This window comes from Candoia aspera, chromosome 2, assembly GCF_035149785.1.
Source record: "Candoia aspera isolate rCanAsp1 chromosome 2, rCanAsp1.hap2, whole genome shotgun sequence".
Classification (NCBI taxonomy): domain Eukaryota; kingdom Metazoa; phylum Chordata; class Lepidosauria; order Squamata; family Boidae; genus Candoia; species Candoia aspera.
In genome coordinates this window covers 25,159,735-25,187,304 of record NC_086154.1, presented here as the reverse complement: position 1 = coordinate 25,187,304, position 27,570 = coordinate 25,159,735, and the positions used below count along the sequence as shown (strand labels likewise).

The 27,570-nt window shown below is 40.5% G+C and overlaps 1 protein-coding gene across 1 annotated transcript in view; it reads left to right on the top strand.

Annotated features, from left to right (window-relative positions):
* The window catches only part of PRICKLE2 (prickle planar cell polarity protein 2), a 291,314-nt gene that overhangs the window by 214,929 nt on the left and 48,815 nt on the right, over nucleotides 1–27,570 (top strand). Inside the window, exons 3-6 of the mRNA XM_063291533.1 lie at nucleotides 7,614–7,727; nucleotides 14,422–14,559; nucleotides 16,232–16,435; nucleotides 20,298–20,484. Coding sequence (XP_063147603.1) covers nucleotides 7,614–7,727; nucleotides 14,422–14,559; nucleotides 16,232–16,435; nucleotides 20,298–20,484 — 643 coding nt within the window. The remainder of the gene's footprint in view (nucleotides 1–7,613; nucleotides 7,728–14,421; nucleotides 14,560–16,231; nucleotides 16,436–20,297; nucleotides 20,485–27,570) is intronic.

Here is a 27,570-nt window from a genome sequence, read left to right as displayed (position 1 = left end):
AGCTAGTTTGGTATTCTTTGTGGGAATATAAGGTTTAGTAATATTTAATTAAAAAATGGAAGGCTGAAAAGGAAATTTCAGCTTTTAGAAATCATTTCATCCTATTATAAATTGTGTTGAGCTTTACAGTGCTGCCACCAAAGATGGAAAAATAATCCAATCTGATCTTTACATTTCCAACCATTTTTAAAAAATGAACTGTCCATTACTGGAGTAATGTATCAGCAGCAAAACAACTTATGCCAGTTTTCTCTAAGTATAATATTTGGTGTAAATGTAATGTTTTTCCATTGAAATCCCCCATTGCTGCATGTCAATTATTGTGTCTAAATTCTCCATCCATTTCCCAAAGCGTTTAAAGAAATCCCTCCAAGATTTTAGTTCCCTCTGAGGAACATACAGCTGACTTTTAAAACTGAAGAATGTAAAAAGAAGAGAAAGACAACAAGTGAAATACCAAATATGACTGATACAGAAGTATATGCATTGCAAGCTACTGTAATTCTTTCTCTCAATTCCTTTGAATAAAATTGGCTCAAGTTGAAAGAGAATTTCTCCTGGTTGCTTCATTTAGAAAGCTCCCCACCACCACCTCATTTTTTCCTTTATGCTTGAAGGAACTGTTAATTCCTAACATGCTTATTACCTTCTTACTGGCAGTATCTTTATTTAACTCCTTATTGTTTGAACTGCTCCTCTCTGTGGCAAAATGAAAAACAGTATTTTTGGAAAAAGGAGGAAAGATTCCCATTTATAAAAAACTTTGCCGTTCTTTTCTCTGACCAATTTCTGAAATTCTTAGTTGGAAGGTTCTCCAAGATTTTGCTTGATGCAAGACTAGACCTGTTTTAGCAATTCTCTTCATTGCTTCCAACATTTTCAATTCTACCATGCGGAGCATTTGTGTTATATCAATAGTTGCACTGGATTTCACATTTATCTCTGGTGGCCTTCCGTATGAATAACATTCTGTGCTGTTCCTCACTTTCCTAACAGTCGTCTACAAAAATCATAGATACATTATGTTTTGAAACTTCTGCAGTCCGAACTGGAAAGGCAGCCCGTGTGTACGCATGTGCGCTCACGCACGCATGCACGCACACAGAGTGTATGAATTTATGTGAAATTTGGGAGAAGGCTCACCCATTCTTACAAAGCTTGTCCAATTCTGCTAAAAATTCCTTCCTCCCTTCCTTCCTCCCTTCCTTCCATCCATCAGTATGTGACTGCACCTGGCACCTAACACAAACATGTATCTATTTTTTGACATCTGATCTACTTCATCTCTTCATAAAAGATAAATTCTCATCCAATTCTGTCCAAGAAAGTTCTAGCTGAATTTCCAAGGCTGGGTTAGGATTCCATCTCCAAAGCGAATGCAGAGCCTCTGAATCAGTCCAAGCCAGTTTTGCACATCACCAAAGGAGATAACAATTTATTCCCGAGTAAGTACCACCACACAGCATGCAAATTTATTACGCTGCACCAGTAATAAAAACCCTGTTCTACAGAACGATCTCACATAAAGATACAGAAACTCTTTTCCTCTAAGTTCTCAGAATTGTCACAGCTCCAAAGACTACTGTTTTTGAAACTGCACCTAGGATGGCAACTTTGTGCCGTCCATCTATCAATCTACTGTACTGCCTTCTATTATTTATAACTAACAGAACATTTTACGAAGATTATGGAGAACACACCCAAATTCAGTGTGCTCTGTGCTGAATTCCTTCAGACCAACAGCCAGCCATTCAGCTCTGTCGTTTGTTTGTTTACTTTGGCAGCAGTACCAGCTACCCAGTGTATGTGATAGTGATATAGGGAACACAAAACAGGGGAACAATATAGGGAACACAAAATAGGGGAAACAATGTAGAATTAGGTCCCCATCTTCATGGTAGTGCATTGGTAATTGAATCTACTCCCTTGGCCAATCAGCCGTTTTTTAATGAACTACCCATTCATTGACTTATGATAGTAGGATTCATCGGTGTCTAATTAATGGCTGTCCTAATTCACCTTCTTTTATGAGAGACATACAGAAGTGTGGACATAATTCAACACTGTATGTTGAAATTTTAAAGGGAAAGCGCATATATTTTAAACTTCCTTATTAGAGCTGAATTATTAGCAGCTAGGGCTATGCCAAGGCAAGGTGGAATTGTAGCATATTCTATACAGTTGTATATGCTTTTTTGTTGGCATATATCCGTTCCCAAGTTATACTGGATGAAACCGTTTTATTCAGTTTTCAACAGTCTTGAATCTAATCAGACCTGCCCTGTATCTTGTATTGGCTAATGTCTGCCATTCTGGAGGAGAAGCAGCAAAAATGTGTAGATGGCACAAAATGCTGCCTTCTTTTTCCCCACCAGAACACCAGTGAAGGTCTAAATTGGTGATGACTGGATTTGAACCTACAGATGGAATCTATGTAGATAAGATAGATGTATGGCTGATTTAAGGGAAAGCTGATTAATAGACTTGAATTGGTGATGCAGTATGTTCTGGACAGTGTTGTTCTCACCCTTCAGAATCAAATTTGCCTTGAAAGTTTCTCTGCGTTCTAGCTTGAGTCCATGTTAGCTAGATAGTGGAAATTGTCAGAAGATTTTTCTGCGCATCTTTTAATTGATATGACGATACACTTTCCAGGAGATCTGCTTACCACTTCTTCCTGTTCTTCCTATTTTTGTTTTTAATTGCTCTGTGATCATTAGTTCTTTTTAATGTAGTTAAAACTTGATAGTATGTTGCTTCAAGGGTTCTACCAAAAAGTGTCCTGAGAATTTTTTAAATAAATAAATAAAAGTCTCACAAATTATTTGGGCAAATCCAGTCAGCAGCATTCAACTTAGGACTGTTGTGAGTCTTATAAGCTTCATGTTCATTTTTAATAGTGGATTCTGTATTTCATGTTTTTCTAGTTCACTGTTGACCTTGACCCTTTCTGTTTATGACAGGTTCTTCAGAACTTGTAAAAGATCACCTGCGTGAAAAGACATAAATAGATGGCAGAAATAGTCACTTATAAAGAGTTAATGCTCAGTTACCATTCTGAGAGAGAAATGTGAAGGCATCTGGGTAATCCATGTGCAAAAGAGGCTGGCAAGATTTATTTATCCCAAGTGATGTAATAACAGTGTGAGAGCACTTACATATCATAACAATCTTCTGGGTATTCTCTTTTAGCGATGTATACCTTTTTACAGTTAAGAAAAAGGTATGTCAGATGATTCCAAGGGGTGATAAAACTCAAAGCTTCAGAAAATAATTTAATGGAGACCTGAAGGATTTATCTGCATAATAAGGAAATGAAATCACCCAGGGAGGATGGGCAGGTGATTGTATGTCAGTGGAAAAAAAATCATGGTAGGCAATAATTTTTGTGGGTTTACCTGAATGGAATATTTATGGAAAGAGATCCAGCTTTTCTTAACCATCTGTAGTTCATTTTAGGTGATGAGATGCAGGTCAGGACCTGCTTTCTTTGAGGATTTTGTGTGGGGTTTTTTTGGTCAGGTTAAATTTTCCCAACTCATTTGCCCATGCCTGTAGAGCTGTTTTTCTAATCTGATGAGAAATAGCCCCAGCAGGCTTCTCAGCATCAAATAGAAAACTTCCCAGTTGAAATGCTTAAAAGCATCGTGCACAGTGTTGTTGTTGTTGTTGTTTTTGTGTAGTAGCCAAGAAACAAATACTCATGTGATAACCTGATTGCCGTTCAAACGTGTTTATTTATCAAATTTATTTATCAAATTTGCATAGCCACCCATCTCACAAAAAAGTGACTCTGGGCAGCGTACAACACTTAATTAAAAAACCAATAAATATATAAAACATTCATTATTAAAAATGATTTAAAAACATTATCATTTCTTGCCAAACGTTCACTTCTTGCCTTAGAGAGTTGTATGTCATAATTTTGGAGTCAATCAAGTATAAATTACTCCTCAATTTACCCAGTATCAAGGTGATGCTAGACATAGATGCTCAGAAGTAGATAATCTTAAGTGTTGGAGTCACAGGGGAAGGAGGCAGTTAAGTACTGATAGGGAAGTTTGATTAGACATTGAGCAATTCCTGCAACTACTGAAGGTAATGGTGAGAATGGGAGTGATTGGAATCTGGGTTTAAAATATCAGTCATCACACATGCTATATGGTCAAGGATTGCTTCATCTATTCTTGTTTAAAATTGGTTGCATTTATTCATGCTCAGAGTAACCTGCGTGTTCAGGGATTAGATCAGTGTTTCTCAACCTTGGCAGCTTGAAGATGTGTGGCTTTCAACTCCCAGAATTCCCCAGCCAGCATCCCAGTAAAATAGCAGAGTGTCATTCTGTAATGTGAGTTATTTGTTTTTCATGGTTACTTTTAGTTACAGAACAATTTCAAATATAGTTTTCTTGGCCAAGGTGTCAGTAGGTAGTGGCTGAGCATCTCCAAATTAAACTGATTTTATGAATCAATTTCATTCTGGTTTTAAACCAGGGCATGACATAGTCTTCTTGATGGACAGCAGGCTTAACAGTTCCCAGTTTGTGCTTCTGGATCTATCTTTATCTTTAACAGCATTGATTATAGAAACCTCTTGAACTGCTGTTGGGAGTTGGAATCACAGCTGACATGGTTAAACTTACACCTAGGACTAGAAAACCTCAAGATGCCATCTAACGTTATGATTCTATGATATCCTGAGGGCAGGTTCACGAAGGTTGTCTTGGGGGATTATGGTTCTTTCCGAAGCCCTTTGGACTGCAGGTTACTATAAGGATCTATTCTGTATCCCAAGCTAGTTTGTATGTATATTTACATACAAATATATAAAATATACATACAAATATATATTTATATTTATATTTATACATGTAAATATAAATATAAATGAAACCACTGGGAGTAGATGTTGTAGGGGTGTAGAGCTGGCTGCTATCTCCTTGTGGATAACAATTAGGGATACTTTCAGTCTTCACCAGATGTGTTGGAATCCTTGTTGGACTCCTGCTTGGACTGGAGTGTGGACTGGATGAGCTATAACGGGCTAAAAGGTCACCACAGTTATGATGAGTAGCAATTTTAATTTACCATCTGTGTCCCTTCCTGGCTCTCTTGAGAAGCTTAATTTCTGCTTTCCTCTCAGTGTAAAATCTGAGAATATCTTATCTTGCCCCATTCCTACACATAAGAGTTAGATCAGACAATTTTATAAAGTACTGAAATCACAAGTAACATGCCCCATTGATTTCAGTTGGTCTTCTCTAAATATGAATGCTCCTGGATCTGATCCATCAAGTTTAGAACTGTATTAAAGGTGATCGATCTCTCTTAGATAACATCCATATTCCTTTCAGTTTTTAAAATAATAGTTATACTACTCACTAGGGCTCTGCAGCACTTCAAATTCAAAGGCAAAAAGATGCTTCAGAGTGTCAGGGATCTATGTAGCAGCTATCATCATCATCATCATCATCATCATCATCATCATCATCATCATCTATTAAACTCGTATGCCGCCTGACTCTCAACAACTCTGGGTGGCTCACAACAACCAACCAAAGAAATCACAATAAAATCAATAAAGCATAAAGATAAAAGATGGCAAGCGTGATGAAGTGAGGGGTCTTACTCTCCCCTTGCCAAAGGCCTGGGTGAGGATTATCTCTCTGCCTGCCTGCCTGCCTGCCAGCTATGGCTCAATGTATCTTGGAACCAGATTTTAGAAGTACTAATGATTTAGGCAGATTTTAAAAGACCATAACCTTCTGTTGTTTAAATGGTTGTGAGAACGAAGATCTCACATCTTCAAGAACTGATTGTTACATTTCCACATTTTCAAGAACTGATTATGTTGATAGATATAGAAAAGTATGTCTATCAAGACAGAACATCCTGCAATAATCATCTTGATTGAGGTGAAATATTTAACTTGGATTGTCAATTAGTAGGAAAGTAGGTAGTAGGAAATTCTGAAGTTCAAGATGTGAGATGCATGGCCTTGTTAATGACCCTCTATTATAGAATTAAGAATCTTTTTATGCAGCATCAGGGCAAGATGAGTGAACACTATCCAACAAGGGCAGGAGGTTACTGGTAGATTTTAAAACCTTTATTTTACCAATATGAGCATTCACTTACTCATTCAGACCATACGCACCAATGAAACCCACCTTGTTAACCAAGGAACAATAGGATGTGAAAAATCCCCTTGGAACATTCTTGGAGGTGATATTTGATGGACTGGAAGATGGGACTTCAAGCTTCTCTTCTCTCCAGCTCTTTTTTAATATGCAATGCTAGATTAACTTGGCTGAATTTCTTCCTTTGCATTTTTTAATATGCGATGCTGAAATACCTCAGCATCATTCATACATTTTAATGATCATTCAGCCTGGTTAGATCTCAAGATACTGTTTGTCATGACTGTACTGTGATAGTAGGGAATGTATTCAAAATTCTTGGCTTGGAACATTTTGGAATATCTTGTGTTTGGATATACTCTGTACAATTACTATTTTTACATTCCAGATCTCTCTTCTGATGAGCACAACTTTTGAACCCCTTAGCATCTGGCCACTAACTCATCCTGTAACAACTTGTTCACTGCCTATACTTTCTGTCGTCCTCACATCAGAACAGCAGGGAGAACATATTATTCTAAACTATTGTTTGTTTTACCTTGATTTGCTGAAAAAAAAAATAAAGCTAGGTTCACATAATGTTCTAAGCAATAAGCCATAGTTTCCAAACCACACTGGGTAAAATCATATGTTACAATGTGCCAAAATGAAGTAAACTATATAATGACTTGATATGATGTGAAATGAAATATAAATTCACGTAGCTAAGTTCCAGACCAGCAGTATCCAGAGAGTGGGAGGGTCAAAATCTGCAAGATAGTGGGTTTGGCATTGCGGTCAAGACCTGTTTCTTTCATGTGTGCATCAGACAACCCTGTACTGTTTCTTTAGAGCCCTTAGCTGCAGCAGTGGGATAAACTGGAGATGTCTGTACATCATAAATGCACGTACTATAAATGGCATTTTCTGGGACCTGGTCTTGTGGACTGCTTAGTCTGTTGCAGTTTTCATGTTGGTTTTTAATTACATACTCTGAGTCTTAAAGAGAACATTCAGCCTTCCGACAGATCTTATCTACTGATTATTTTCACAAATTGTTACAGAAAAGGCCTTCAGGGCTGCTGTGTAGGTGGAGGCTCAGTTACCCAGTCATAGATTGAATGCCAAGGAGTAGCGTCTTAACCTATGCTTACAAAGGCAGGTGCTGACAGATCCATCTAGCCAAGGGAAACATGCTCACATTCTGGAGACTAACCGAGAAGACGGTAAAAGAACAACCTTGGCGCATTAGACTGAAAACAGCTAGTGTTTTTCTCTCGCTTTGACCCTTACGTCAAACAAACTTCCATTTCTGTCAAATGGGCTTCCTCGTAAGGAAAGTTGTATATCTCTGCGCGTGTGTGTATTGCATGCAACTCCAGCTGTTGAGTAATTGTTGCTGCTCAGAGTATTTGGTTTGTTTCTTGCTGTAAGCAAATATGTCCCAACCAGAAACCAAGACATTGTACTGCAGCCCTCCTTTTCTAACATTTAGGTTCATCAATACTACAGCTGCCTACCAGAAGACAAAGTACCCTATGTCAACAGCCCTGGGGAGAAAGCCCGTATCAAGCAGCTTCTGCACCAGCTGCCTCCACATGACAATGAGGTGAGTCATTTAGAAATCATTGGGGAAATATTGATTTGGAGTGCACATAGCAGGGGACAGGCCATCATTCTGATATTTTGGTTGCATGTACCAATTAGCCAGCTAACTGCGTCTCTGGCAGAGGATTTGTTAAAGGGTTGTTTTGCAAAACCCTTGGGGTTTTTTGGTGGAGTGTTAAAAATATATGGAAGAAATCCCCATTCTCTGTATCTGCTTTTAGCTAGGTGAAAAAGCCCCAAATCCTCATGTTTCAGTAAAAAAAATGCATGTTTACGTAATGCCTATTTGTATTATTGTATAAATAGTTCATGCTTTAACTTTATATGTGTTGAATTTCAATTCCAGTAGGTAGTCCAATTCGTAAGTAAATTCTATTAATTTCAATATGACTTACCTTTGAGGCTCTAAAGTTGCTATCTGAGCTGCATGACGTAGAATATATTCTTGGGAAAGCTCTTTTAGAGTGAAAATAAGAACAATTTACAACTTCTGAAGTAAGAATAGCTACAGATTTTGAAACTTTTATGTTATAGCGTACATTTTGTCTGTACTATAGGAAACATTTTGCCAGCATATAGCATGGTTGCTCGTGTTTTCCAAAATTTTACAGGATAAGGAAGCATGTTCTTCTGATAGTTGCTAGATTTTCACTTTTCTTACTCTAGCATTAAATTGGGCAATTGGAAAAAACACATTTATACCGACAATCATGTTATTCATTCTAGTTGTATATGGCTTCACCCTCAGGGCACATTAAAACAGGTGGCTTGCTCTACTTCTGCAACAAACAACTGTGAATGCCAGTGTAAAGTAAGGCTCACAAGACATAACGATAAGTGGCAGAGGAAATGCAGAGCAATTTTGATGGAAATAAAAACTTGTTTGGGAATTTGGTGTCTCCAGCATGGAGAATTGAATTAAAAATAAAAGTGATGAACTTACTTAGGGTCAAACCAAAATGAGGGAATGCTGGAAAGAGTATTTTATTTTTGTACGGAATAATGAAAAGTGGAAATTAAATGAGCGCCATAAAAATGATGCGTGGGGAGCCATGAATGCTGTGACAATGTTGAAATATGGCAGTGTTTCTCAACCTCCACAATACTGCAGTGCTGGCCAGGGTACTCTGGGAGTTGAAGTCCACACATCTTAAAGTTGCTGAGGTTGAGAAAGACTGAAATACGGCAAGGTGGTGCAGTTAGGGAAATGGTTACACATCTGCAATGGATGAGGTTGGTGTATGGAGTGGCGGTGCCATTTGTTCATGTGTTCGCAGGATGCATCTCTGCCCGAAGAGTGGAAGAATACTGTTCTTGTTTCCTGACATAAAAGGAAGCATAGCAAGACTGAAAGTGCAGGGGATATTTGTTTGTCTGCGAAAGTGTTTGACAGATCGAGATGGGCGGTGAAGAAATGTGATAAAATAAATAAAATAAAATGTACAACAGAAAACATTGAGCAAAACGTCAGATGTGCAGTGAGGCTTTATGCCAAGCAGGGCATGTGCAGACCAGAGTTTTCCTCTTTGGTAAGTCATGGAAAAACATGAATGTGAAAAAGTAGGCTTATTTGTTGATTTAGAGAAAGTGTTTGATGAAGTGAAGAGGCTTGAATTAAGGAGCATTTTGTGTAAATACAGAGTTGAAGATTGGTTGCTGAATGCAATAAGAATGGTACAGTACAGGATGGAAATAAAACAAATGTGAAAATAAATGAAATGCCCAACAGTTTGACATTGAGCAGGAAGTACGAAAGGGATGTCTGATATCCTCTTGATTCTTTGGTGTATTTTTGAAAAAAATATATATATAAGGAATATTTGCGGTGATGTTAGAGGTGCCTTGGTCCGAATATATATGTATTTTTGTGGGCAGACGATGATGTGTTGTTGGCTGAGAAGTCCAAGGATTGCCAGGGATAACAGGAAGGGTATGTCTGTATGTTTATATGTATCTAATTTGCATTGCTGGCAATAGGGGATTTCCTCTCTGCACAGTTAGCTGCAGATAAAGCATTTTCTCTAAAAAATGCAGAAGGGAAGAAAAGAGTCAAATCTCACTTGTTTTTCTGATCTGGTCCTCTTAATTCTCAACTTGTCAGTAGATGCACTTTGTGTATTTTTAAACATCTGCATGTTAATGTCACATGCAGATACAGAAGATGAAGCAGAAAGGATCCTACAAGATGGCAGAGACCAGATGAAGGTGCCCTTGGCACCTGTCTGCTTAATAAAATAGTATAAATTAGCTCAGTCACAAGGACCAGAAAGGTACATGAATACAGAGCCGACTGACGGCTGGTAGCAAAATACTTGGGTTTTCTCTCTCCTTCAGCAGGACAGAAAGAAAGGATTATTTGGCACAGAAATTGGGAAAAACCCTCCTTGTGCTAATTAGGGACTGATGTGGGTCTTCTTTTTTCCAGTTCTATAGTCCTGCTGCAGTTTGAGGGAAACTCTGTTGCACGTGGAGTGGATTCAACTTTTCCCAGGAACTGACAGCCATCTTAAGCAGCTTGTGAAATGAAGCAACCATTCGATCAGACGTTTAGGAACTCAGGAACTTCTGTTTCAAATGGTTGTTTCCATCTGAGCTGAAAGTTGGCCTTGTCTTGTTGGTTTTGTTGCTGAATGTAATGATATCAATAGTTCCACCTGAGGGAGGTAATGGAGAGGTGGTGCAGGGGGAGTAAACACTGAGACTGTGACCAAAACATTAAGTCCACCACCAAAGAACCAATGTTCCCCTCGCCCCATTACTGTTTTATCTCACTTCCCTCCGAGGAACATTAAGTGATTGCTCTCCCCTCCTTTCATCTTCCTGATAACTCTGGGAGGCAGGTTAAGCTGAAAGATAGTGAATGACCTAAGATTACTGCTGTAGGTGAGCTTCATGGAAAGAATGGATTTTAAGCTTAGCTTTTTTTTTCAGCCCTAGGATGGTGCTCTAATCATTAGTCAGAGGGTTAGGGATCTGTAATAGGCAACTGCTGCCTTGGCCATAATATTTAAGAGCTTAACTTAGCACTGTTGTCCTATTAAGAATGACACATGCCACTGGAAGTTTGAGATTTACTACAGAGACTGAAGCTCAAAAGCCCCTCTGTGAAACAAGGTTATAATTATTAAGTTAACATCTTTTTTTTTAAAGCCTTACCATTAATAAAAGATAAATAGATGCTGTGGATATGGCAGAGAGCAGAGATCTTGAAATCAAACCACACAGAAGAGAGAGGGGAAGGTAAGAGAGTTTTTAAAGATCACAGCTCTTCCCCAATTCTGAAACAGGGATACTGTGATTTCTTTTTATATTAAAACTGTGGCCTACATACCCCTGTTAACTGAAGGCCTATAACTAATGATACATTTTCAATACCAAGTTTTAAAAAATGTTTTTCATCACTTAGACACTTGATCATACCTTCTTCCGCCAATGTCAATCCACTGTCAGCGTTCAGTGAACTTAAATGTTCTGGCTGGAAAATAAAGGCATGATTTATTTTAAAATGATTGAGTGTAACATTGAAATGCTAAATACTGGAAAGCACCTCAGTATTCCAATATATTAGTCCCACACACAAAGAGGTGTACAACTATTTTCAACAGTCTTGTCCAACCTAAATTTCAAAAGCAGCAATGCCTTTTCTATCCTGCTTCTCCACATACAACTTCCACTTTCATCAAATGTCACAGGGAAAGCCATTGCCTGCATGATAGCTGAATATTTTTTCCAAGCCTTCATTGCTACTCTACCTGCGGCATATGTCTTGACTGCTTGTTCCTTTACAGTTGATAGTCAATCCTAAAAAGCAGACACTATCCACCACTTCAGTTTCTTCACTGTCAGTTCTAAGGGTGGTTGCTATACCTATTATCATTCTTCTTTATACTTGAAGGGCAGTCATAGGGAAAACGGTGTGGATTTGTTCTTCCTTGTGCCCAAGGTTAGGATAGATCCAGTGGGTGGAAACTTTACTGAGAGAGATCTAAGCTTGAAATAAGAGGAAGTTCCTGACTGTGAGAACTATTAAGCAGTGGAACAGCTGGTCTCCTGGAGTTGTGAGGGTTCCATCACTGGAGGTTTTCAGAGATTGGACAGCCATTTGTCTGAGATATCTGAGGGTTCCTGCAAGAAGGAGTGGAGAAAACTCATTTGCTTCAGGAGGCACCGCTTGACAAATTGGGGATTGGGCAGTGAGAGGAGTCTAGCGCAGTAATTAAATGGGCTTACAATTATTTTAGCTTTAATTGGGTATGTATTAGTTTCTGCGTAGAGAAAGGGGATAGGACTACCATTAGGCTCACCTAAAATAGTTCTGCGGAGCTTGTTTTGAAAGAATATATATTTATTTATTTATTACATTTTTATTATTTTGTTATCAGTTGCATCGTTTTGTTCTTATTTTGCAAGCTACCCTGAGGTCTTACGATTGAGGCAGCATAGAGATTGTGTAAAATAAAAAAAATAAACTTCCCCTTCCAACAATTACTTCTAGAGACAAATGGATTTTGAGCTAAGGAACTAAAAACTGCAAAATTATTCCCCATGTAGGGAAGGTTTGTAGAGAAAAGCTTTCTTGTCTCTCACAGACTGCCAGGACTCCTCAGGGTCATTCAGTGGAACATATTCAGGGTAGATAAAAGCCAGTATTTCTTAAAGGTAGCTTTACAAGACTTCTAGACAAATTGACTGGAGGACGTTGAGCCCTTTTTTTCCTGATCAAATGTACATTTGTTCAGAGGTAAATGATTAGAGGACATGGTAGGTAGGACTGAAGCAAACAGTACATGATCAGTCCATGAGCAGAATCCAAACCAGTACAAACTCCAGACGCCCTCTCTCTTGCTCGTTCTGTTTCTGAGAGCCTGTTCTTCTTTCTCAAACAAGTGGGTGCAGAGGAAGGATGGCAATCTCTTACTGGAGGCCTGAGATGATCTCTGGCTTTTGAAATTAAGCTGAGGACCACCTGAGAGACATGGGTGGTTAGATGCAGCTCTGAGGCATAATTACCTTCCTCTCCTGTCTGTGCTATAATGTGTGTTACACCATTCCAGGTAAAAATTAAAGATCTGATATTTTTATTTTTGAAGTTCTGTATATCTTGGAACCAGGCTACTTGAGAGAACACCTTTTTCTGTATGGTCCTCCTGCTAATTGAGATCATCCTAGAGGTTTGCCTACTATTGCCACAAGCTAATTCTGCAAGTTCTCTGGGTAGAGCCTTGTCTTGTAACCACCCCAGTTCTTTGGAACACATTTGTTGGCGAATTAAGAGACCAAACAGACTACTGTCTAACAAGCCCTAAAAGCACACCCTTAATGCATGCTTTAAGTTATTAATTTAATTTACTGGTTATAACAAGGATTTGGGGTTTTAAGTTTTATTGTAAACCAGTATGATATGTTTAATGAAGCAAATGCTTCAGAATGTTGCCAGGGTCTGCTCAACCACCCCTACCAATCAACTTCCAGTTCACACTTAAACAGGTTCTTCGCTGTTTACCTTATTGAAACCTCTCTCCAGTATTTGTGTATTTCCCCTCTACCTTCTTCCCTAATATCAGAGAGATACTGTTCTCTTTCTGTCTCTTATAAAAGGGGTATTATTCCTGTTACCATGTTCTGAAATATTTCCATCTGACTTGTACAGTGTTTCCAACACGTATCTTCTCAGTAGAGGAGATCCAGCTTGCAAAGCTGCAGAAAGCCTTTCTCATTAGGAGTTCTTGAGAAGATTCCAGACATATATATGGATGTGGCCACAAAGGTAACCGCCATCACGGGAGCTCCCCACTAAATTTGATGGGGCTCCATTCACTTGGGTTCCTTTAGGCGTGTGCCCTTAGGCTACAGCTGCCCTTCTGCTCCCTGGGGTGTTGCATTTTGTGTTTCAATCCCAGTCTAAGACATGCCTTAACCTGTTTTGATGATTCATTAGGAAAATGCATTAGTATCATTACTAATATCAGTCATGTGTCTGCCCTTTTCACAGATACTTATATATTACATTAAAAACTTCCATCAAATGTTTTATTGTTTTAAAGTAAGTCAAAAGTTGGTCAAATGTTCACTGTATTTTTATTCAGAGAGATGTGGTTCTTTTCTTTTAAACAGTGTGTATTCCTAAACAAATTAGTATGCATTCTCAGGTTAGTTCTGAACTTCCGAATATGGCCGCATAAAGGGAGGAGCCTAAGTTGACCAGATCATGTTTACAGGTATCTAACTCCACCACTGCATGAAAGGAGACTGATGGAAGTACTGAAAGTGCTCAGCCTGGGTTTAAGTATGGTAGTTAGGTAACTGCCCCACAGACAGTGCTGTGATGCAGACACATCATAAGGTATAATGTTCTTGTTAGTTACTTGGTGGTCAATGAAATAACCCAAGAAAGGTAGTATAAGAGAAGAGTTACCACCGGTACTGTATGGCAGAGAGCATCCTGGGAGGTGCATGTCTTGTGAAAAATGACCATTTTGTCCTTGGTCTTGCCCGCCATGGCAGTCATTTGATGAATAGGTAAGTATCTCACAGTAGCCATTTTGAGTTTAGATCTATCACCAGTGCCCTCAAAATGCCAAAAGTGGTCGTGGCCCTCAGACCTTGCCTAATCCTGATAAAAATAATTATTTTTATACTTTTGAGGAAAAAACAAGCTTTTACTGAAATGCAAATTGTTACTGCTTGATGTCCAGGTCCGATACTGTAACTCGCTGGATGAAGAGGAGAAGAGAGAACTCAAACTCTTCAGCAACCAGAGGAAGAGGGAGAACTTGGGCAGAGGCAATGTTCGGCCGTTCCCCGTCACCATGACAGGAGCCATTTGCGAGCAGGTAGACCGTTCTTGCCACAGTGTTCTTTTTCTGCTGGATGGGGCTTGTAGCGTCTTATCACTAGGACCTGAAAGCAGCCGTGCAGCATGTGTTATAAAAAGTCATAGCAATAGGTTATGGGAAGGCAGCAGAAGGCTTATTCTTCATTTTGACCTTGCAAAGAATTTTTACTCATTATAAATGTCCCCAGGGATAGAAAAATTAGGAGGTGGATAGTTAGGGTGTGTGGGAGAACGTTAGTTTAAGGCTGCTAAGAGCCAGATGCAAAAACAGTTTCTCTTGCACATCCCCAGGGAAAATGCTGTCTAGGGGTGCATTGCCAGGCCAGAAAACCATTCGGCGGGCAAAGGAGTAAAGGAATGTCTGCACCGATTTGAGAAAGACTGCCACATGCAGCATAATGCATCAGTATACGCGGAGGAGTGGGATGTGCATTAGGTATCCTACAGAGACCAAGCAGGCTTTGTGGACAAACCCTGGAACAAAACTTGGAACGCAGAATAGTACTTTCCACATTTTTGCATTACAAATTGCAATTGACAGTTTGCATTTCAGATCTGATTCATGTGTTTATATTTAGTGGCAGCATGGTTAAAAACCATGTAATAAGATCATTCCAAATCTTACTTTCAATACACAAGTTTCCAATTCCCAATCTGAGAAACAAATTAATTAAATATGTGCAATGATCCCTAGAGTGGATACCACAGTTTAAATTGCTAAGTATTTCAAGCTATCATCTCAGTAAATGTGCAGTGAGAAAGATATCAGGGGTTTTTCTCTGGAGGCCATTCATACCACCCATCAGAGTTGAATAAATTACAGTGCTTGATGTCTTGTAATACCTTCTGTTCCCAAGATGTAAACATTTAATGTTAAAAATTCAACCTACCATCTGAGATTGAAAGTACTGTGGTTTTATTTATTTACCACATGCAGAAATCTCTGAAATCAGTTAGTGGATGGATTCACACAACACTGTTAACCAGGTCACTAAAAGACCGTAGTGGCTGCATTTGTAGATTTGTTTTAACTTTGGTTTATTTTTATTATTTTTATTTTATTTTATTTTAGGGTTAGCAAGTCATGTGAACCCAGTCCACTTGGTTAATTCAGTGTTATATGCAAATCCAGAACAGAAACCAGTTAATCATACTGTGTTAATGCCATCAGAATGTAGCATAATTCCTCCTGTCTCCCAGCCACCCTCCTCTTTATCTGGGAAGGGGTAAGTGTTAGAGAACTCTACATGTTCTGGATTTTTGTATTATATCAAAGGAGCTCTGCCCCATCTTCCTCTCTAAGGAGAGACTAACAGAGTGGATGCAGGATCTACCATTCTGGTTTCTGTTTGCTTGCTTCAAACTGTACCCATATGGGAACAGGCTGGGGAGTGAACAAGCAGTAATCATTTCATAATAAATAGAAGCTATGAAAGAGCTTCTCCGGCAGTCCAGTTGCAGTTGCTTTTGTATTACCACAATCCCTATGATGTTGTAGTTGGAGGAAGGCTTGACTTGTGAATAACTAGAAAAGAAATGTGCTGATTTTATCATTGTAACACTTCAGCTTCTTTCAGATGCTGCCAGGAGAATTGTCCCTATTCAACTCTTCTCACTTTGAAGAATTGTCAGAGCAGACTCCTCTTTAATTTTTATATATATCTTGACAGTGTGGAGGCCAAATCAATGGAGGAGACATAGCTGTCTTTGCATCCAGAGCAGGCCATGGGGTGTGCTGGCATCCATCATGCTTTATATGCAGCGTTTGCAATGAGCTGTTGGTGGATCTAATCTATTTCTACCAAGACGGGAAGATTTATTGTGGCCGGCATCATGCGGAATGCCTCAAACCTCGGTGCGCAGCTTGTGATGAGGTAAGGCCAGTCAGGCATGTTTGGTGCTGGAAAGGGGGCTCGCATATGTGGGCAATCATGCCAGTGATCACATGTTGGATACTGAATGAGTATAGGCTTCCAGATCTGCCTTGCCAAGTTATCTTTGCATCTGCATCTTGTGGTTTACAAATGATGAAATGTCTCAGGGCTGCTTTACATACTAGCTCCGGTAGTGGCTTCTGGTTCTGACAGCCCATGCAAGTTAGTTCTCATTGCTGAACAGCCCTCCACCCCCATCCTGCTGGTGCCAGGCCCTGTTCTCTTACATAAGCTAAGACGCCCACTGCTCACTGCTCATCTCTGGAGCAGCCACTGTTCAAAAAGAACTAAAACATTGAACATGTTTTTTTTAGTTTTTCCCCTTCTTCAGCTGCCTGTCTGCAGCTGGGAGGTGAAAGAGGGGAGAGAATCGCAATACATTTCATGGTCTGTCTAAGAAAATCAGGAAAAATAGCTAATTATGAACTATTTTATTACTGGAGAGCGTTACAATAACTTCATGTCCTGGTAATCCTCAAATGATGCTACTGATGATGTTCAAGCCAGTAGAGATAACAAGATCTCACCAAAGCTTCCCCTTGACATCAACTCCAATGTGAAAGTGAGGATCTGCAAAGAAATCCCTAATAAATGTCTGCAATGACGGAAGCATTTAAGGAAATTATGCATTGTTACCGTAGTCCCTAACCTAAGAAGACACAGCTTCTGTCACACATACACACCTATATATTGAAGGAACAAAATGGCTTCTTGATAAGGATGCAAAACAAGCCACTGATAATCTGAACACATGAATGCATCTCCAGAGATGAAAGTTTGGGCAGCAATGCCTGTCTGCATTTAGAATTTGCCCCATACCTGCCTGTGCTCCTAATTGGATTCATACTGATATAGTAGCTGATGTAACTTTGTGTTTGATGCCTACAGGAAGTTCTTTTGGGAATATTGATGCCAAGAATGTTGCCTCCTACTATGTGTTTTTGGGCAGGAAGCAGAGCAATTATTACGATGTGGGACAGGCTATTTGTGTGTGCTGATCTTTGCAGGGTACTTTGGTTTTACCACCACTGTTAGAGTTTCAGAATTAAGGCTTTGGATGGGTATTTGTGTTTTCTGCTTACTTGTCTTTTCTTTCTTTAAGTCTGTTGACTTTAGTGAGTCTCTACAGGTCTTGGCAAATGTTCTTCTTTTAACTATATTTCCCAAAATCAATCACCTAACTAGCATATGGAATGCCTGGATGGCTATTGTTCATTTAACAAAAATGCTTTTGCTTAGTTTTCTCCTTATTTCCCATGTTTTTCCTAGGAAGCGGATCATCATGGCCTCATGTCATACATCTTGGCCTACATTATTATCTGCTTGTGGATGTGGCCTGTCATGGTAGCAACATGGGCTGGGTGTGGCCTAGATCTATCTGTCATCTTATCCTCCGTAATTCACATAGGATTTATGATCCACTATCTTCCCCTTCTGTTTCATCCTTTGTATTCCCAGGTGTTGTATTTATGCAAGTTCCTATCTCCTGGCTTTTAAGGACCTATTTCCCATGGTTGGATGCAGCATCTGTCTACTGAGGTAGCAGTTCTGCATTTTTAGATTATGAGCTGTCCTGAACCAGGCCAGAAGATTGTCCAGGCAGCCTCCTCTTTCTTTCTTTCTTTCTTTCTTTCTTTCTTTCTTTCTTTCTTTCTTTCTTTCTTTCTTTCTTTCTTTCTTTCTTATAGTACGGTAATTTTATTAAAGGTTACAATTACAGCAATAAAAACTAAGACAAACTAAAAACAAAAAAGGAAAAATAGAAGGTGGAGAAAAAAAAGAAAGAAAAATAGAAAATAAAGCCTCATCATTTCAGTCCTGATGTCAGCAAAAGTCCATTAAGGATTACCAGGGATAACAACTTCTCTATTTCAGCTTTGATCAAATAAACCAACTTTATGTTCCTTTCTTTTACTTTTAACAACCTTGATCTTTAGTCCCTTCAAATAATGTCCTAGAACTTGATTTCTTTTCATTTTTTCCTTTGTCCCTTCTTACAAAATTCTTCAAAGCTTTAACAAGCTTCTTTTGTAAATCCAATATAGGAAAATTATCCAGGTCACTCTCTTTGTTTGTAATTTGTTAATCCATTTTAATTAGTAAGACATCAGCTGGTTTTTCTTGTATGTCCAGTATAACGTCTTTTTCCATATCATTCTTGTAGCCTGTCATTTTTAAATCAACTTTCAAATCAGTCTTGCTCTTGTCAGGTTAAAATTGTTCTTCCTCCATAGCATCTGTTAAACACAGTCCATCTATAGAGGCAGACACTCTTAAAATTAACTTCTGGGTCCATTGTTCAAAAATATCCTTCAGTATGTCCAATGTTAAAATACTTTGCTTCATTCTGTATCTGTAAGTCAAGTTTGAGTGTTCTTCTCCTTTAATTGTATTCTTTAGTTCCTTCTAATTCCCTCTAGTATCCAATTTTTAAGTCTTCTTATGTTTTTTTAAGAATTCAAAACAAAAGCGTTTTCCCCTGGGAAGGATTCTTTATAATTAATTCCAAAATCTTATTTTAAATTTATCTGGACCCTTAGTCCATTTGTTATTTTCTAAAATCAAAGCTCTAATCACCCTTTTCCTGTTTATCCCAAGAAAAAAATATTAAGTCCTTAAACTTGTATTTAAAACTTTTTTCACTAAGGACTGAAGGAAACTCACCTGGTGCTGTAAAACCTGTCAGTCCAAAGGTTCCCAATAACTGAAAAGCAGTTAACAAGCCATTTCCAAAAGTTATTAGAAAAGGAAGTATGTGAACTTGGTGTCCTTTCAAAGGCACCGACCATGGTTTGAGCAAGATGGCTATTCCCTTGCCTCCCAGACCTCTAAATCCGCTGGAGACTGCTGTCTTGCAGTCTCCTCACGAGGAGCAGCTGTCTGGAGCACTTGTGGGCGATCTCAAGTCCTCTCCTTGGCTGGAGAGGAATTATCAAAGAGCCGGTCTCCTCGCCGGCTCTTCGTTCCATCATGGTCATCTGCTCCGCTATTTGTGGAGCCATCTGCCATCCACCGTTTCTTCCCCAGAAGTCACAGCCTCCTGTTCCTTTCCGTGATCAAGCAGATATCTCTAAACACCTGAATACCCATCAATTGAGGCATACTGACTCCAACATGTGGAACTTGCATGAAGTTGTCACAACCAGTAACCATTGGTGGTGGTTTTGTTGAAACTTAATGACAGAGAGAAATGCATAGAATGGAAAATGCTCTTTATCGTATGGAGTGGTGCACTGGCATTAGCAAGGGCCGGGGTTAGAGTTAGAACTGTGCAAGAAGTCAAACCAGAGTAAGCTCCCTGGTTTCAACATTTGACCTTGAGTCTCTCATTTCAAAATGCAGCGCACTGTTAGTCACACGGCAGCGGTCCTTGTTAGCCTGCAACAGCTTCAGTCCCATCTCTCTCTCTCTCCCTCTCCCCTCCCACACTTACCCGCCTGCCGTGGAAGTGCATCACCCCTGACCACAGTCAGGGCTTGTGCTCTGGGAAGCCTCTCTCGGTCTTCTCTTATTACAGGAGCATGTTTTCCACTTTCTGCGATCCATTTGCTAAACAAGGAATGTGCCATTTCAAGTTAAATGTTATCCTTGAACCATATATAGCAATTTCCACAGCAACTACATGATCTGTTTATGCTGCAGAGGCAGAAAAATAAGATGCTGTATCAAGAAGCTGAGACAGAAGGGTCTTGAGACAGCCATACTGTGAAAAGCAAGCCAAAATAGATGACAGGGGAGCAGGGCTTGCAGTAGCAAATAATAAATATGAACAAAGCCTGAGTCCTCCTTTTGGCTTTTACAGATTATCTTTGCTGATGAATGCACAGAAGCTGAAGGAAGGCATTGGCACATGAAGCACTTTTGCTGTTTTGAATGTGAAACTGTGTTGGGCGGCCAGCGGTACATCATGAAGGAAGGGCGGCCGTATTGCTGCAACTGCTTCGAATCCTTATATGCAGAATATTGTGATACCTGTGCTCAGCACATTGGTAAGGAAGCAGTTTAGAAATGCTACCTTTTGTTGCCAGTTGGCAGGTCTGAAGTGGGAAAGTCTCACCCCTTGATGTGAAACAAAAACACTCTTTTTATTTGCAAAACCAAAAACCTGATAGGGCATGTCAATGTACTGTTGCATTATTGTTTAAGGTGACGTGTGCCTGTAAGCTAGCAGTTGAAAATTGTTTTGTTGTGAAAGTGCTGTACGTGACAGGCATTTGTTTCTGTCAAGCCTGCAGTAACTACTTGGCAGATGTAGGCGCCTAGCTGGGTCCACAATCTAGATGCTGTCATCATTACTGCTGGGAGGGAAAATCTGAAGCCCACTGCCAACCACTGTGGGTCTCCTTGTTCCATCAGTTCAGAGAAGCGGTAGATGGTTCCCATCCACTCAGAGAAAAAGGGAGAACAAGGAGGAAGAAGAGATGGTCACCAAGTGAGCACAGATTAAGTGTAAGCTTATAAAGGAGATGCCATCTCTGAACCATGATAGCAATTCCATTCTTACTGTGCTTAGAAAACATTTTACTGCTATTCAGAAGCCAGCTGTGAAGCTTACTCAGCATATCTCAGTTAGGAAAAACATAGGAAATATTGGAAGGGAGGGAGGGTTTTTTAAAGTACGTGTTAGATACCTAACAAAAACTAAATGCTCAACCCCAATTAAAACCAAATCCCCTAGAGCTAAGTTTTGAAATGCTTGGACACAGATCCCTCTGAACTCTTTTTTTCTGTGATCCCTGAAGACTCACCACCAAATTCAGTGAAACACTGTTCATAATCACAATACTCCAATGTGGGACAGAAAGGAAAGAAGGAAGCTTGTTAAAACTTGCCTCCCTTCAAAACCTGATGGGAGTAACAAATGGATTATTCCAACCCCATTTCTTCCAGTGATGTAATTTCATCACTGCCCCACCTATTGCAACCCTTGGCAAGTAGACATTGCCCACCCCTGCTCTTCAGTTTAAAATATAGGTTGAGAAACCAATTCATTCCTTTTGAGAGACATCTAGCTCAACTAGGTCTGGTTCACAGAAATTCCATAGAAGAACTAGAGGGCCTGTGTCTGAATATTTTAGCATTCTGACTTAACAGCCCTTTTCTGAGATAGCATTGAAATTATAAACATGGGGAGCTGCTTATACCATATCTCATTCATGGGTCCATCACTAAATATCCCTGGTATGGACTGGCAGCTACTCTCCAAGTTGTCAAATAAGCTTGCTTGGAGATTTCAAGGATTTAAGGCTGGGACCTTCTGCATACAAAGCATATGTTCTGCCACTAAGCTGAGGTACCTCCATTGGAGCATATTATTATGAAGGCAAATTCAGCCAATTTGAATGCATTTTCATAGGTATCACTATGAACATTTCTCAGCATCTCGTGGACTTGTTGGTGTGTATCCCTAGCTAGCCTCGGTTGATCTCAAAAAGCTCCTGTTTAGTACTTGGATGGGAAATCACTAGGAAATATCAGGGCTGTGAGTTAAACTGGGAAATCAGAGAAGCATTCCAGAAGAGAACAGTGGCAAAACACTTCTGTATTGTTGCCAATAAAAAGACAGGACCATGTCTATGAAGTCACCAGGACTCAAAAGTAAAGTCTTCTTTGAGTCAAAGACCTTATTTTTGAATGTGAAACAACAATTAAAGGACAGTAGAATCTGCACTGAAGCCAGTGAGGACTTTAAATGTCAGAAGAAGTAAGGAAGAGTCTTGAAGAAGTGATTCTCCTTTCCATTGAAGAAGTAAAGAAGAAAGCAGTTATATGATTTCAACTGGTATCTTTTTAGCCTAAGGCTAACATATGAACATTGAATTAGATTTTACTATTGTGGTTTTGAGGCTTAGGTGAGATAGGCATCCTGAGAAATTAGGGCCACGTGCGGTCTTTGAACCCATCTATATGGTGACACCTCTGATCGTAGCTGCTGAAAGTTGATGTCACGGTTTTCTGCCAATCTGAGCTTTCAACTACTCAAAAGTGGTTATGTTCAAGTTGCCCATCCTGGGATAATGGGAAGGAAGAAGGAGACTGCAGTGAAGTACCATCCTTCTAGCAACATGCCTAGCAAGTGGAAGAAATGTGTAGGCACTCATGGCCCAAGGATAAGCAAGTCCGATTGACTGCCTAATTGGTGTTTTCCCTCTATTGGTTGACTGACCAAAATGGTAGAATGTGTTTCTGCTTTCCCAGATCCTTGACACAGCTTTGTAAACACATCGTTCATATTGTTTTATTCCTTCTGTCTATTGCACATAATAATCATTAACCTTTTTTAAGTCTCTTTACAAATAACAATGTTTAATTTTGCAGTTCCTTGACTGTTGATTAGCGGGGGGAGGGGGATGGTTGCAATTAAAATATATTGTTACATTCATTCCAAAAGAGATTTCCAGTGATGCTAGCTGTGTGCGAACACCAGTGCTAAGACCCCCCCCCCAAAAAAAGCATTTTTAATTAGTGGCTTGATAGTATCCTATTTAAATGGTATAGACTGTGTGGCAGTGAAGAACTCTGGGAGAGTTAGGCTGGGTTAGCCCATGCTTGGTCCGCTTGGCCTTGTAAGAGAATAAAATGTTAGGGATTTCAATATGACTGAGTAGGACTAGAAATCCTCCGTCTAAGTATATATCTTACACCTGGGAGTAAGAGCCAGTGGAATTCAGTGGGACTTAATAGACTGTAAACATGTCTAGCTAGCAAGCTAATTTAGGAACAAGCAATAGTGAGTGTCATGAGTACTGATGGCGAGCAGGAGGGGGCCCCTATCCAGGGGGGAAAACGCATGCGTAGTACTGAGGAGTTAAGCAGCAATTCAAAGAGACACAGATCAGACCCACCTTAACTTTTGGGGTTTATCTGTCTGGGTTTTTCCCACGCTTCTTCAGTTTGTTGGGATTTTCTGTCTAATGTAGCAGTAATAAAACACTAGAGACCTATTCCTTGTCTCAGCGTGGTTCCTGGCTGTTAGGACAGTGAGAAGAAGAAAAAATCATCCTTATACTAAATCTTTCTTTCAGCTATTAGAATTGAGACAAGCTATAATTACGTAATCAAAATAACACTTAAATATCACCATTTCACCTGTTGGGAACATTGGTGCCACTAAACTGTTCCAAAAATAATCCTTTTCCCCAGAAATATGAACATGCGCTATCATGAGCATCCACAGGCACTTGCTGTATTTGCCAGAATTTATTTATTTATTTTATTTGTCAAATTTGTCATCGCCCATCTCCTCCGAGTGGAGGAACTCTGGGCGGTTTACAATATAAAACAATAAATACACAATAAAATTTCAATATAAAACACATTATAAAACAATTTTGCAGAGCTACCAAATATAATAAAATCCAGATGGCTATGGTCTCATTCAGTCATTGTATAGGAGGGGCATTTCAAGGTACTAGCCCGGTATGACTATGACTATTCTCCTCCTGCCCCAAGCCCGGTGGCAGAGCCAGGTCTTCAACTTCCTCCGGAAGGCTAGGAGCGATGGGGCTAATCTCACCTCCGGGGGCAAGATGTTCCAGAGGGCAGGTGCTACTGCAGAGAAGGCCCGCTTCCTGGACCCCGCCAGATGGAATTCTCTTATTGACGGGGCCCGCAACATGCCCTCTTTGCACGATCGGGTGGGATGGGCTGATGAAACGGGGAAGAGGTGGTCCCTTAGATAACCCGGTCCCATGCCATGTAGGGCTTTATAGGTGATAACCAATACCTTGAATTGGATCCAGAAGCACACTGGTATCCAATGCAGCTCACACAGCAGAGGTATTATGTGTGCCCTTCTAGGGGCACCAAAAATAGCCCGCGCAGCCGCATTCTGAACCAGCTGAAGCTTCCGGATACTCTTCAAGGGTAGCCCCATGTAGAGCGCATTGCAGTAGTCTATATGGGAGATAACAAGGGCATGAGTGACTGTTCGAAGGGCCTCCTGATCCAGGAAAGTGTGTAACTGGTGCACAACACGAAGCTGTTCAAAGGCTCTCCTGGCCACGGCTGCCATCTGCTCTTCGAGCAGGAGCCGTGAGTCCAGGAGGACCCCCAAGTTATGCACCAGGTCTGTCTGGGCAGTGCAACCCCATCCAGAACCAAAGATGACAAAGTCCTGGATATGGAAGAGCTCTTAACCCACAGCCACTCCGTCTTACCAGGGTTCAGCTGAAGCCTGTTGTTCCCATCCAGGCCCCTACAGCCTCCAGGCACCTGGAGAGGGCAGTCACAGCATCACTTACTTCACCTGGGATGGAGATATACAGTTGAGTATCATCAGCATACTGATGATACCTCATCCCATGGTGACGGATGATCTTGCCCAGCGGTTTCATGTAGATGTTGAATAGGAGAGGAGAGAGAACCAAACCCTGTGGCACCCCACAAAGGAGGGGTCGAGGGTCGGATCTCTCTCTCCCTATCACCACCAATTGGGACCGGTCCTGGAGGAAGGAGGTGAACCAGCGTAGAACCACGCCACCCACCCCCAACTCCCTGAGCCGACCCAAAAGGATACCATGGTCGATGGTATCGAAAGCCGCTGAGAGGTCAAGAAGAGCGAGGATGGATGCACTGCCACCATCCCGCTCCGACCAGAGATCATCCATAAGTGCAACCAATGCCGTTTCTGTCCCATATCCAGGCCTGAAACCTGACTGAAAGGGGTCTAGATAATCCATTTCCTCCAGAACCCTCTGGAGCTGTAACGCCACCACTTTCTCAACCACTTTCCCCAAAAAGGGGAGGTGGGAGACTGGACGGAAATTATCCAGTACAGTAGGGTCCAGCAATGGTTTCTTGAGGAGGGGTTGTACCAGCGCCTCCTTAAAGGCAGTTGGAAACACCCCCTCTCTCAAGGATGTATTAACCATCACCTGGACCCATTCACACGTCACCTCCCGAGCTGCTTTCACCATCCAGGAGGGACATGGGTCTAGATGACAAGTGTGGTATTTACTGTCTGGAGGATCCTGTCCACTTCCTCAGGTCCAACAGGATCAAACTCTTCCCAGATAACATGGTAAGTACGATCCCTGGGTAACTCCACAGACCATGCCTCACGCTTGGAATCTAACGTAGAACAGATCCGAGTGATTTTGTCTTGCAGATGCTCCGAAAACTCTTCTACGCAGCCCTGAATGATGAAAGCAGTGGTCTAGTAGCAAGCTCCACCCCTTTCATGTGTGCATGCAATATTGCAATGCATGTACAAAAGAGATGGGGCTTGCATCACAATGTTGCAACTCTGCTTTCTCCATTCTGCCCCACCCCCACTCAGGCCCACAACTAGGCTCTGTGTCACCCAGGGCAAACATGGATTCTGCACCCATTTTGGAGCCCCCCCAGCGTGGTGCCCGGGGCACATGCCCCGCTTGCCCCCCCCCCAGTTGTGGCCCTGCCCCCAATCCCCTGTGAGTGCCACTGTACAATGTGCTATAAAAATGCACACACATTTTAAATGAGAAACTTTATCTCCAGCAACTGTGCTTCTTTTGAAGTTAATAGAAACCAAATTTTACATAGACATGATGGAATCTGAAATAGCAAACTGACTAATCTTAATTTTCAATTTGCTCCATGCAAATTGAATCGTATTATGAATTGAATCTGTTACATGGTGGTCTAGCAAAAGCTTATCAGCCTTAATAGATTGTAAATTTAATCTGAATTAAAATCAACCCTGGCATGCTTATCTGAGACTTACTGTGAATAGTGATCCAGTGTTTTGTAAAGTATTACATTTTTTTTGTGCGTGCACACCTTTGACTCCTGGTGACTGCCTTGATCAGGGCTGCAATTAGGGTCTGTGTCACCCAGGGCAAACATGGATTCCATGCCCATTTTGGCGCCCCCCAGCACTCATTTTGGTGCCCCAGCAGTGCTCATTTTGGCGCCCCACCAGCACGGTGCCTGGGGCACATGCCCTGCTTGCCCCCACCCTAGTTGCGGCTCTGGCCTTGATAAGTCCCAGCTGTTTTCTCAACAAGATTTTCAGAAGTGGCTTGCCATTGCCTGTTTCCTAGGGCTGAGAGAGAGAAACTGGCCCAAAGTTAACCAGCTGGCTTTGTGCTTAAGGCAGGACTAGAACTCATAGTCTCCTGTTTCTAGCCTGATGCCTGTAACCACCACATCAAAATGGCTGTCATACTTTTAGGGAATTCCATTTATTAAGCTTCTTGATTTCTCCAATACATCCCGTTTATTAAGCTCCTTGATTTCTATAGTCAAGTAAGTGTGTGATTTTTAAACAATTCAGTTTCTTTTTATAAAAGAGTATTATGACTAGTTTTATAATTTATAATTCTATATTCTACAGAAGTCTTTCCCACCCTGGGGAAGTTCAGATGTGGTAAACTCTAGCTCCTATCCTCTTTTGCCAACTTGGCTAATCTTCATGATCTTCATCAGAACAACAACAGGTTGGGGAAGGTGGGCTACAGCACACAGACTTTATACTATCTACTTTTTTCCATGAAAGTTGAATTTTACCAACTGGAACTAATTGAGAAAAGTGGCTTATAGAACAAACACACCTGTAGAATTAAAGAGCAGGCATATCCTTAGAATTATAGAACAGGATGCCTTTAAACACATGCTCAGTCTAGATATTCCTTTTAGGTACGAACTGAGTTCCCAATCCCTTCAAATAGGTTTTTTCCTAGTTCATCCTCAAAGTATCTTATAACATCAATGTACTTTTTTCAAAACAAGGAACACCTACTGATTTGCAGCAAAAAGTTTCTTATTTTCAGTGTCTGTGTGTTTGTGTCCATATATATGAGGGCCAGTATGGTGTAGTGGTTAGGTGCTGGATTAGGAGTGGGAAGCCCCAGGTTCTAGTCCTCCCTTAAGGATAGAAGCCAATTTGGGGGCAGTTATTTTCTCTTAGCCCTAGAAAAACATCTATCAACCAACTCTCACTGGACCAGCATGGTAGATTACAGTCCTTTCAATGAAGAGATTGTCATCTTACAGTGGATTGATTTGGGCTGACTATATGCATATACTGTATATATGTATACGTATCCATTCATTCATTTGTCTTCAGTTTTGTATTTTCCTACTTCAATTCC